At 43.1% G+C, this 12361-nt stretch overlaps 1 protein-coding gene across 2 annotated transcripts; it reads right to left on the minus strand.

The window, feature by feature from the left end:
* Window positions 1-989: 989 nt before the first annotated feature.
* LOC140132455 (uncharacterized) lies at window positions 990-8195 on the minus strand. Of its 2 annotated transcripts, none has more exons than XR_011855657.1 (2): window positions 1299-8195; window positions 990-1035 (listed from the first exon to the last, which is right to left on the minus strand). XR_011855657.1 is itself a non-coding variant. In XM_072151242.1 (2 exons), exon 2 carries the CDS (start codon window positions 7469-7471, stop codon window positions 1553-1555), a length of 5919 nt encoding a protein of 1972 aa, XP_072007343.1. In that variant the 5' UTR covers window positions 7472-7718; window positions 7982-8195; the 3' UTR covers window positions 990-1552. The 2 variants fall into 2 exon arrangements, 1 of the variants encoding a protein (XP_072007343.1); XM_072151242.1 differs by having other exon boundaries at window positions 990-7718; window positions 7982-8195.
* Between the last annotated feature and the right edge of the window lie 4166 nt (window positions 8196-12361).

Consider the following 12361-nt stretch of genomic DNA (forward strand, 5'->3'; position numbering starts at 1 on the left):
ATGGAACAACATTTTTATAGCGCTCCTGACGTTACGATATGTAGCACCCAGTAGCTGAACAGTCACCACTACATAGACGCCAAGAGACCACCAGGACAGGGAGCTCATCTCCGACCAGGTTTAATCTTTACAGCTAGACCCATGTTCCTGCATTTCAATTTTTTTTTTGCAAATGAGCCCAAAAAGTGGTACATGCCGTATTTGGCAATTTTTTTAAGCCAAAATTCTGAGCTTGATAAATGTCCCGTTTTTTATTTATTTTATTTTTTATATTTTTGGGACCTTGGGGGACACATTTATAGAAACCAATGTTTTACAGTTTACTCTTTACCGGTCCATGTAACTTTTTTGAAAATCCACGTCAGTTTGTAGTTAGCGAAAATTTTAATCATCATAGAGCTAATGTTACATTATTATAACTTGTATGTATGTATGTATGTATGCAAATGTATAGATGTATAAATGTACATGTATGTATGTATATGTTTGTATGTGTGTTCATGTATAGATGTATATGTATGTATGTTCATGTATAGATGTTTATGTATGTATATGTATGTGTGTACGTGTAGATATGTATATATGCACCTGTATGTATGTATATGTATATGTATGTACATGCATGTATGTATGTACATGTTAAGATGTATATGTATGTATGTACATGTTTATATGTATGTATGTACCAGAAAATGTATGTATGTACATGTGTGTATGTATGCATATGTGTTTGTGGACATGTATATATATGTATGTATGTATGTGTGTGTGGACATGTATGTGCTGTAGATCCAGGTCCATGACTTTGCAGATAATATAAGATATAAAGATCAGACAACACTAGATGGCAGAAGGAGATTAGAGGCGCGGGGTATATTCCCTATACACAGGAACGCCCCGTGTCCTGCCCCCACTTCACGTACCCCCGGGTCTATGCGGAGCTCGACAGGCAGTTAAACGCCTTCCTACAGTTCAACAAATGAGACTGGTTGAAAGTCCGTAGCTTTATTAAACTGATGTAGGATTAGGGTGAAACTGAAGAAAAACAGGAATGTACAATCTATTAGAATAGTACAATAATATAACAGGAGCATGTTACATACATTACATTAGCATATAACAAGAAACAAGCTGATACATATACAGTCTGGGACCAAACATGGCGGACCATGAGGTTGGGCCTATCTGTGCAATTACAGTGCAATTACAGATCTATACATTACATCATATAAGAGACTTTATACATAGTGGTCCTATAACTGCTAGTAGCTAGAGATTCCTATAGACAGTCTCCTTACCGGCTATACTACAACAAGGGTTAAGATGGTTGAATATAGGTCTTCTCTCTGTGTAGACATGAAGGGAACTGCCCTTCTCCTACCCACAATCCTTTGTATCTGCTAGTGGGTGGGGAAAACAGAATGTAAGTAGTTATTAACTTTGGCCATTAGATGGCGCCTGCAAATAAACATCTGTTACATAATAGACAAATTAAGAACATCATTTAACCTGCATAACATTTGCCAGTGGGCAGCACACTCCCCGCCTGGCGTCAATCGATGCCACCACAAGAGTCCTCAGATGACAGCAATAAGATTAGTTCAGTTACTGGTCTGAAGAACATTTTGGTTTCATTCTGATCATGGACCTTGACTTCAACTTTGCGGACGTTCCCATCCTCCCCTGGGAAACTTTTAGTAACAAGAGCTAAAGGCCACGCGTTTCTGTGTGACTGGCAGTCTTTCATCAGCACAACATCACCGACTTTGAGGTTGGGTTTAGTTTTCTGCCATTTATTTCTTGGTTGTAGTGTGGAGATGTATTGCTTTTTCCACTTATCCCAAAAGGTATTGGCAAGACTTTGTACTTGCCTCCATTGGCATTTATAGAGATCTTTGGTAGTAAATTCTCCAGCTGGAGAACAGGTTGTCTTAGTCTTCTGAGTAAGCAACATTGCAGGGGTAAGTATCATCGGATCATCAGGATCGCTGGTAACTGGAATTAGTGGTCTGGCATTAATGATGGCTGATACTTCTGCCATGAAAGTAGTTAGGCACTCATGGGTTAGTCTGGCCATACCCACTTGTAAGAAGATAGAGTCCAGAATTCTACGGGCTATGCCTATCATTCTCTCCCAAGCTCCACCCATATGGGAGGAATGTGGCGGATTGAAAGTCCAAGTGCAACCCTGTTCACTTAGGTATCTGTTTACACTGACAGTATCCAGGTTTGTAGGAATCTGTAACTCCTTGGCTGCTCCCACAAAATTGGTGCCTCGGTCAGAGCGAATGTGTTTCACAGGCCCCCTAATGGCAATAAAGCGTCTGAGAGCATTTATGAAGCTCGAGGTGTCCATTGATTCAATTACCTCTATGTGCACGGCCCGGACAGACATACAGGTGAACAAGACTGCCCAGCGCTTACTGTTTGCTTGACCTCCTCTGGTTTGTCGGGTAACCACAAACCATGGACCAAATACATCAAGCCCGACATTAGTGAAAGGAGGTTCTGTACTCAGTCTGTCAGATGGAAGATTGGCCATCTTCTGTGTTTTGAAAACACCCCGAAGTTTGCGGCATGTGACACATTTGAAAATGAACTTGCTAACACATCTTTTTGCTCCAACAATCCACAGTCCAGCAGCTCGTAAAGCCCCTTCTGTGAACAGCCGGCCCTGATGTTTTACCTGTTCATGGTAATGTCGGACAAGCAAATAGGAAATGTGATGATGCCCAGGAATTAATATCGGATGTTTTCCTTCAAAGTCTATTTTTGCTTCCTTGAGGCGGCCTCCAACCCTTAATAGGCCATCTACATCAATGAAGGGATCAAGTTTCTTTAAGACACTATCTTTAGGAATAGGTCTGTGATTAATGATACTGTCAATTTCTTTAGCATAAACTTCATGTTGGACAGTCCGAATGATTACATTCTTTGACTGATCTAGTTCAGTCACTGCATGAACATTTTTGCAGAGGTGCCAGCCTTTACAATCCTTCACATTAGCAAGCTTGGTATTTTTGAAAGAACGAGCTATGTGGATTAAGAAAGTGATGGCACGAACAAGTGATTTCCAGGTTGAGAACCTGCTGAATCGGTGAGACTTAAGGTAATTGTCTGAAGTCACTGTGTGTAGTGTCGATACCTTGGGACGGATTTCTGCATCCTTGTCAGCATCCACAAGTTTAAATGTTTCAAGATCCGTAGTGCCGTGTTCTGAGCTGTATAGAAAGGCAGGACCTGTAAACCATGTAGTGTCTTTAAGGCGGTTGGCAGCAACAGATCTAGTTGCTTGGTCTGCAGGATTTTGATCAGTAGGAACAAAATTCCACTGTTTTGGCAAAGTTGACCTCCTGATTCGTAGAACCCTGTTGTTGACATACACGTAGAAGCGTCGGCTTTCGTTGTAGATATATCCCAAGACTACCTTGCTGTCTGTGTAAAACACAGCATCTTTGATCTCCAAATGCATCTCTGTTGCGATCATCTCAGCAAGCTCAACTGCTAATACTGCAGCACAAAGTTCTAGTCTCGGTATAGTGTGCTCAGGGAGTGGTGCAAGTTTTGCTTTGCCCATGACGAATCCTATATGACATTGTCCTTTAATGTCTACTGTTTTAAGATAGGCCACAGCAGCAATGGCTTTGATAGAAGCATCAGAAAACACATAAAGTCTTTGTAGCTGAACCTCTGTAGATGGCACAGGGGCATATGAGCGTGCAACATGTAGATGAGAGAGATTTGTTAGAGAATCCTTCCACTCTACCCACAGTGCTTTCTTTTCATTGGGAAGTTGTTCATCCCAGTCAGAGGCATCATGAGTCAAATCTCTAAGTATTGCTTTACCTTGGATGGTAACAGGAGCTGCAAACCCTAAAGGATCATACAAGCTGTTTATAGCAGATAGTACTCCTCTCCGAGTAAAGGGTTTCTCTTCCTCGCTGACTTGGAAGGTAAAGGTGTCAGACTTTAAGTCCCAGAGCAGTCCAAGACTACGTTGCATTGGAAAAGTGTCAGTACTTAAGTCCTTTAAGTCATTGCTGTAATCATGAGAGGGAAATGCTTCCATTAATTTTTTGCTGTTGGAGGCAATTTTATGGAGCCTCGGGTTTGAATTAGCAAGCAATTCTTGAGCTCTCTTAAGAAGACTGATTGCAGACTCATTTGTAGGTAGCGATTTTAAACAGTCATCCACATAAAAGTCCTTTTTGACAAACTGTGTAACGTCTGAACCATATTCTTTCTCACCCTCCCTGGCTGAATGTTTAAGTCCATATATAGCCACTGATGGGGAAGGGCTGTTACCAAAGATGTGCACACGCATGCGATACTCGATGGGTTCCTCCAAGGGGTTGTTGTCCTTGAACCAAAAGAACCTAAGGAAATTTCGGTGTTCCTCTTTAACAAGAAAGCAGTGGAACATTTGTTGGATGTCAGCCATAAATGCAACAGAGTCCCTGCGAAATCTGAGAAGCACTCCAAGGAGTCGGTTGTTGAGGTCTGGACCTGGCAGTAGGACATCATTTAAGGAAACACCCTCAAATTTGGCACTAGAGTCGAATACTACTCTTATCTGTCCTGGTTTCTTTGGGTGGTAAACTCCAAATATAGGTAGATACCAGCATTCCTCTGAATCCTTTAAGGTTGGAGCTATCTCTGCATGGGAGTTCTCAAACACTCTTTCCATAAATTTAAAGAAGTGGTCTTTCATATCAGGCTTTTTCTGAAGATTCCTTCTAAGGGAAGCAAAGCGTTTACAAACTTGTTCTCGATTGTTAGGCAAACACTGCCTTTTGGGTCTGAAGGGAAGAGGTGCTATCCAACTATTTGATTCATCTTTAACTATTCCTTGCTCCATTATTTCTAAGAACAGTCTATCCTCAAAGGACATTGCCAGTTGATTGTCTTCCTTTGTTCTCTGGAAGACTGTGCATCCTAAGTGGTCATGGTCACTAGTACAAGTATGGTTGTCACAAAGGTTGCTAGTGATATGACAGGGTAGAGGAATGCTGTGTGGAAGCTCTTTTATGAAGATGTTACTGTAACATGGTTGAAAGAGAGAAGGGCGTCCATTCTCTAATGTGCTGGTAAGCATGTTGTTCACCGAAGTGGGTCTGTGCACACCACCTATACAAACATCACCTACAATCACCCACCCTAGGTCAAGTTTCTGGGCAAATGGAGCATTGTGAGGACCATTAATTTGATGTCTAGGCTTGTGAACTTGCAAGATATCTCTTCCAAGGAGCAGAATTATCTGAGCTTGAGGATCTAACTTGGGTATGAGATGAGCTATATGCTTCAAATGGGGTTGGTGTTTTGCAACATCTGGTGTAGGGATTTCAGACCTGTTATCAGGGATCTGGTTACACTCGATTATGGTTGGTAAAGTCAGGCAGGTGCGACCATCTAAAGACTCTATTGTGTACCCAGTAGCTCTTCTCCCCGCCGTCTCAACAGTGCCTGCACAAGTCTTTAGGGAGTAGGGAGAGCCGGGTCCCTTAATGTTGAAAATCTCAAAGAAAGTAGATCTAGCCAGAGATTTATTACTTTGGTCATCAAGAATGGCATATACTTTGAAGGCTTTGTCTTTGCAGTCCGTTGGGTAAACTCTGACAAGACAGATTTTTGAGCAGGACCTGCCACCTACAAGTCCTTTGCAGACCTCAGTGCATTGAGAAGTAACATCTGGTGTCTCTGTTTCAGTATTTCCCTCCTCTCCACCTTGTTCCTGGCCACTTTCTATATGAGACGAGGCCCACGGTGGTGGCCCAGGGTGTAAAGCTGAGTTGTGATCTGTGCTGTCACATTCTGTACATTTAACACTGACCTTACAGTCCTTTGCGAAGTGTGATGTTGCTAGGCAGCACTTGTAGCAGATTTTGTTGTCCCTGAGGAAAGCTTTGCGGTCCTCCATGGACTTCTCTCTAAAGCCTCTGCATTTCAGTAGGGAATGTGGCTTCTGGTGCAGGGGACACTGCTTACTTGGATCCGTGGATCTTCCATCCTGGTGGGAGGAGCTTGAAGGCCTGTAAGAATTACTTTTAGAAGAAACATTAGTTTTGTGAACTGCTACCGGAGTTTTATGTTGTTTAAGACCAGATGGAGTGGCACAGGATAGAGTAAAATCAAAACTGGGATCATTTCTGATTTTTGCTTGCTGAGTAATAAATTCCACAAATACACTGAAGGGTGGAAACTGTACATCATGGATTTCCTTATACTTAAAACCATGATTGACCCACTTCTCTTGTAGGTTGTGAGGAAGTTTTTGCACTATAGGGTTGACACCTCTGGCTGTGTCAAGAAATGCAAGTCCCTTTAAATCTCCTTCTGCTTTGGCAACCTGTAGTTCAGTTAACAGATCACTTAGTTCCCTAAGTTTTTGGTAGCCCTTACTAGCTATTCTAGGGAAGTCATCAATTCTTTTGAATAATGAATTTTCTATAACCTCTGCTGAGCCATAACACTCATCGAGTCTATCCCAGATCATCTTTAAGCCTGTTTCTGGATAGTTTATGTTAATGGCTCTGATCCTCTTAGCATGCTCAGCAGATTCATCCCCAAGCCATTTCACCAGTAGATCTAGCTCTTCCCTAGAAGACAGATCTAAGTCTCTTATAAGACTCTGGAATGAGGATCGCCAAGCCCTATAGTTCTCGGGGCGATCATTGAACTTTACAAGTCCTTTGGTGACAAGCTCACGTCTAGCAAAGAACTTAGCAAAGTCTATAGTGGCTTGGTTTGTGCTGAGACAGGTTGGCAAGTGGTTGCCTTGGTGAGAGTGTGGTGTGTAGCCATACCTGTCAGAAGTCTCTTCTTTAGGTTTCACAGTGCCACATTGTCTGGGAGTGTAGTAACTTCCTGGATGTTGGGGTGAAGCTTGGGTTCTCTGGTAGGCAGGGAAGTTGACTTGAGCTGTGTCATTCTCTTGTTTGCAGAAATGTGGTCTGAGGTCCGCTTCTTGACATAAAATATGATGCCTTGGACTTGACTCGCAGTTGGTAACCTTTGTTTCATGTGTAGTCTGAGGATTACACGCAGGATGCTGAAGGACATATTCTGAAGTGCGTTCTAGTGTATCCTGGGGTTCTTGTTCCAGATCAGGCATGCTACTGTGTCTGCTGGGCTCGCTGTGAGAGAACGCGGCTGCCTCTAAGATTTCTGCTTCCGCCATGGCAGCTGCGGCTTCCCTCTCAATTGTCAGCTTCTCGAGTGTAGCTTCCAGGCGTGCTCTTTCTAAGTCTAGAGAAGCCTGTTCTGCTTCTAAGGAAGCCTGTTGTCGTGCCCTCTCTGCTTCTAAGGAAGCCTGTTGTAATTTCAACTGCATCTCTTGTTCAGCAAAGGTAGCCCGTGTCCTCGCTGCTTCCGCTTTTGCGCGGGCGATGGCGGCTGCATTGCTAGTGGTAGATGCTTTTGAGGAACTGGCCCGTGATCTTGTCTTGATAGAAGACACTTGGCTTTGTGACATGCTTTGACCGTTTAGAGATTGCTGTGTTGCCTGTTTGCAGGTGACTGCGTAGACAGTAGCAGACCTCTGTGTAGTCTAAATCTTTCCCGCTTGTTTCCAGGAGCCGTTTCACTGTCCTGCCCCCACTTCACGTACCCCCGGGTCTATGCGGAGCTCGACAGGCAGTTAAACGCCTTCCTACAGTTCAACAAATGAGACTGGTTGAAAGTCCGTAGCTTTATTAAACTGATGTAGGATTAGGGTGAAACTGAAGAAAAACAGGAATGTACAATCTATTAGAATAGTACAATAATATAACAGGAGCATGTTACATACATTACATTAGCATATAACAAGAAACAAGCTGATACATATACAGTCTGGGACCAAACATGGCGGACCATGAGGTTGGGCCTATCTGTGCAATTACAGTGCAATTACAGATCTATACATTACATCATATAAGAGACTTTATACATAGTGGTCCTATAACTGCTAGTAGCTAGAGATTCCTATAGACAGTCTCCTTACCGGCTATACTACAACAAGGGTTAAGATGGTTGAATATAGGTCTTCTCTCTGTGTAGACATGAAGGGAACTGCCCTTCTCCTACCCACAATCCTTTGTATCTGCTAGTGGGTGGGGAAAACAGAATGTAAGTAGTTATTAACTTTGGCCATTAGATGGCGCCTGCAAATAAACATCTGTTACATAATAGACAAATTAAGAACATCATTTAACCTGCATAACATTTGCCAGTGGGCAGCACACCCCGTAACATCACCTACCCAGTAATAGACCCCTGAGATGTAAAGAAGCTGTAATGTGGGTGACAGGATGGCATTACCATGATTGCAGCGTGCTACTGAGCGCGGGACAATTGCAGGTGATTGCAGGTAGTGATTTGTTCTTATTTTAGCAGAATGTGTACGGTTACTGTATATGTGTATAATCAGACATCATGAATACAGATCCGGCTGCATAGTAATCTGCACACTCCATTTCTTAAAGGAAAATACCACTTTCAGAGGATAATTGGAAGCTGTAAATGATGGCTTGAAAATGAGATGGGAAATTTTCTGTTGTGTTTGTTGAGTTTGCAGACGATTAACATAAAAACTTTTAGGAATCTGTGACGACATTTGATCTCTGATTCTGGATGAAATAGTAAAGTTACCGGAGCTTGTGGTCCAGCTGGATGTTATCCAATTATGAAAAAAATATCAGAATAAATTGTAAATTCAGAAGAATTACAAAATTTGGATCCCAGCAGAAGGAGGTTCCAGGAGAAGGGAGTCCTAGCATCATGTACAAGCAATAGAGATCCTAAGTGCTTGTGCCTCCCTTAGCATTAGGGATCACAGTAGGGATCCAAACAGTCCCAGCAACAAGGGTTTTCAGCAGCATAGGGTCCTATGAACAGGGGATCAAAGTAGCTGCCGATTCTCAGAAATATGTTATCCAAGTGCAGGGAGTCCCAGCAGCAAGGGAACCTAACAGCAGTAAATTGAAGCAGAAGATCTGCCAGCAGAAGGGGACTCTATCAGTAGGGAGTCTTGGCATTATGGGAGCTTTCCAGAAGAAAGTCACAGCACAGCAGCATGGGTTTCCAGAAGCCTAGGAGTCTAGAAGCTGGTTAATCAAGCAGCCTATGATTCCAGCAGGATAGGATTCAATCAGCCTGTGATTCCAGGAACCTGGATTTCCAGGAGACAGTGATTCCAGAAGCCCGTGCTTTCAGCAGCCTGGGATACAAGCAAGATGTGATTCCAGCAGCCTGTGATTCCAGGAGCCTGTGATTCCAGGAGCCTGTGATTCCAGCAGCCTGTGATTCCAGCAGCCTGTGATTCCAGCAGCCTGTGATTCCAGCAGGATAGGATTGCATCAGCCTGTGATTCCAGCAGGATAGGATTCCAGCAGGATAGGATTGCAGCAGCCTGTGATTCCGGCAGGATAGGATTGCAGCAGCCTGTGATTCCAGCAGGATAGGATTCCAGCAGGATAGGATTGCATCAGCCTGTGATTCCAGCAGGATAGGATTCCAGCAGGATATGATTGCATCAGCCTGTGATTCCAGCAGGATAGGATTCCAGCAGGATAGGATTGCAGCAGCCTGTGATTCCGGCAGGATAGGATTGCATCAGCCTGTGATTCCAGCAGGATAGGATTGCATCAGCCTGTGATTCCAGCAGGATAGGATTGCATCAGCCTGTGATTCCAGCAGGATAGGATTGCATCAGCCTGTGATTCCAGCAGGATAGGATTCCAGCAGGATAGGATTCCAGGAACCTGGGGTTCCAGCAGGAATCCCAGGAGGAAGTGTCAGCAACATGGGATTTCGCTGCATTCACACGACCGCAAGGGCCGATATATACGCCCCCCATAGACGGCAATGGGCGCGCAGAGCCCTACGGGAGCTGTACGGTGCCGCACGTGTCCTATTTTTTCAGGGCATACGGCGCCGTGCACCATGTATCCATATGGAGAGGGGCGGAGGTGAGCAGCGGTCTCCCCCTCCTCCTCTCCCCGCGCCCTGCCGTGTGCCCACCGTGCTACGGTACGGCGGGCACCGGTCGTGTGAATCCAGCCTAAGGGGGTTCCATCCGCATGGAGTCCCGGTAGTTTGGCAAACAGTAGAGGCATTTTCCATAACTCAAACTTGGGTGAAAAGCAATGAGGCTCAAATGTAGACCAAGGCTGGACAATAAGGTAACTATGGGCTGACTGCACATCTGCCTTGATCCATTTTCTCTGCCACTGATGTAGAGTTAAAACATCCCTCATACAAATGACATGTACGGTGACACGGCCAGGTCATAGGAATGATGTGGCTTTGGAAGAACCAATGATGCTCCACTTGTTCTAGACATTGGTATATATCCCCCTCCACTGATATTTTATATAAATGTCCTATCCCATTTTGTTAATTTTCTACAATTTTTTAAATTTGGGTTATGGATAGCATTACGGTTAGGCTAGGGCTAGCATTAGGGTTAATCATAACCATAACCTAATTGTAACCCTAATGCTAGCCCTTCCCCTGACCTTAACCCTAAGGAAATCATTTGTAGACAATGAATGAAAAAAAAAAAATCATAGAAAAAAAATCTGTGTTTTAAGATTCCAAAACATTTGGAGCCACATCGGTTTGGATCCAAAACTTTAAAAGAGTTTTGTGAAGCTTCAGTGAATCAAATCTGGAATAATTGACTCATCTCTAATTCTTTGGAATACTCCTTTAATAAGTTGTGAATCAGCTGTTTTGGTGCCCATTGCATAGCCTAGATTTTAGATAACTTACCTTGCTTCCTAACTAACATGGATATCTCTTCCATAGATACTGGGGTGCACCTGCCATGAGGCGAGTTGAGCCTCTCACCTCAGGGCGGCACCAAATTCAAAAAGCATCAGTACTGCAGTCAAACACTGTGCACCTCTGCAAATATGCCCTTTGCACTCACTGCCGTCTCTTTATACCTGATATGAGCAAGAATGGGAAACACTACTTGAAAAACACCTATAATATATCACTTTGTGTGTGAGGTTGTGGGGTACGCTTTTAAAGGTCGTCTTGCACCAGGATGAAGGATAGTAAACCCAGAACGCTGACATACTGGTGTGTGCCCCCTCTAGCAAGATACACACTTCTTTTAACTTCTTAGGACCTTGTTTTTATGAATAAAAGTTTTTAACAATTATGCAACTGAGCCTTTAGGGGCTCTGGGTTCCATAGATGTCAAAAGAGCCTGGAGCCCCTGAGGCTCATTTTCATAATTTGTAAAATATTTTTTTTGTAAAAACAAGGGCATAAAAAGTCAAAAGAAGAGCGGATACCACCAGAGGGGGCACACACCAGTATGTCAGTGTACTTGGTTTACTATCCTTCATCCTGGTGGTAAATGGTCTTTAAATAGTTTGCCTCAGGCAGTGGACAGGAGAGATCGCTCCTGTATAGATATGGTGAGTTGTAGCTGCAGGAAACTTCTAGATAAATCTCTTCAATCTTTCTGAGGAACAAAACTGCAAGTAACAAGCAAATTAAATAGGAATTACAGTCTGTGCAAAGGTCTGCGAGATACAAAGCCTGGTCTGTCAGCCGCAGATGCTCCCAGGTTAATGACTTAGTAAATGGGAATTTTCAGGGTCACGTCTTTACATGATAATAGCGGGTGCTGGGAATTTTGTCTTAACCTGTCATAAACTACACGGAGGTTGTATAATGATTCCAAAATTACAAGCAAATGTCAAGACCGCAGAACCTTCTTCTCCATCTTAAGTAACGGGAAGGACCAGATGATGGATAACTCGGCCAGGATTATTTTGTTCTGTATTATTGTGAATTCTGGTTTATATCTCAGTTTCTTAAACTATATGTATTGTGGATACAGCCAGACTGCAAGTGGAATTCATGTATTAACTTCTCTCCTGCTTCTCACTTTCAATAATGAAATGGCACAGATAGTACTGCCTTTACTTGCCTGTAGTATAAGCACAGATAGTACTGCCTTTACTTGCCTGTAGTATAAGCACAGATAGTACTGCCTTTACTTGCCTGTAGTATAAGCACAGATAGTACTGCCTTTACTTGCCTGTAGTATAAGCACAGATAGTACTGCCTTTACTTGCCTGTAATATAAGCACAGATAGTACTGCCTTTACTTGCCTGTAGTATAAGCACAGATAGTACTGCCTTTACTTGCCTGTAGTATAAGCACAGATAGTACTGCCTTTACTTGCCTGTAATATAAGCACAGATAGTACTGCCTTTACTTGCCTGTAGTATAAGCACAGATAGTACTGTGTTTACTTGCCTGTAGTATAAAAACAGATAGTACTGCCTTTACTTGCCTGTAGTATGAGCACAGATAGTACTGCCTTTACTTGCCTGTAGTATAAGTACAGATAGTACT

Source organism: Engystomops pustulosus, chromosome 5 (genome assembly GCF_040894005.1).
Source record: "Engystomops pustulosus chromosome 5, aEngPut4.maternal, whole genome shotgun sequence".
NCBI classification, from domain to species: domain Eukaryota; kingdom Metazoa; phylum Chordata; class Amphibia; order Anura; family Leptodactylidae; genus Engystomops; species Engystomops pustulosus.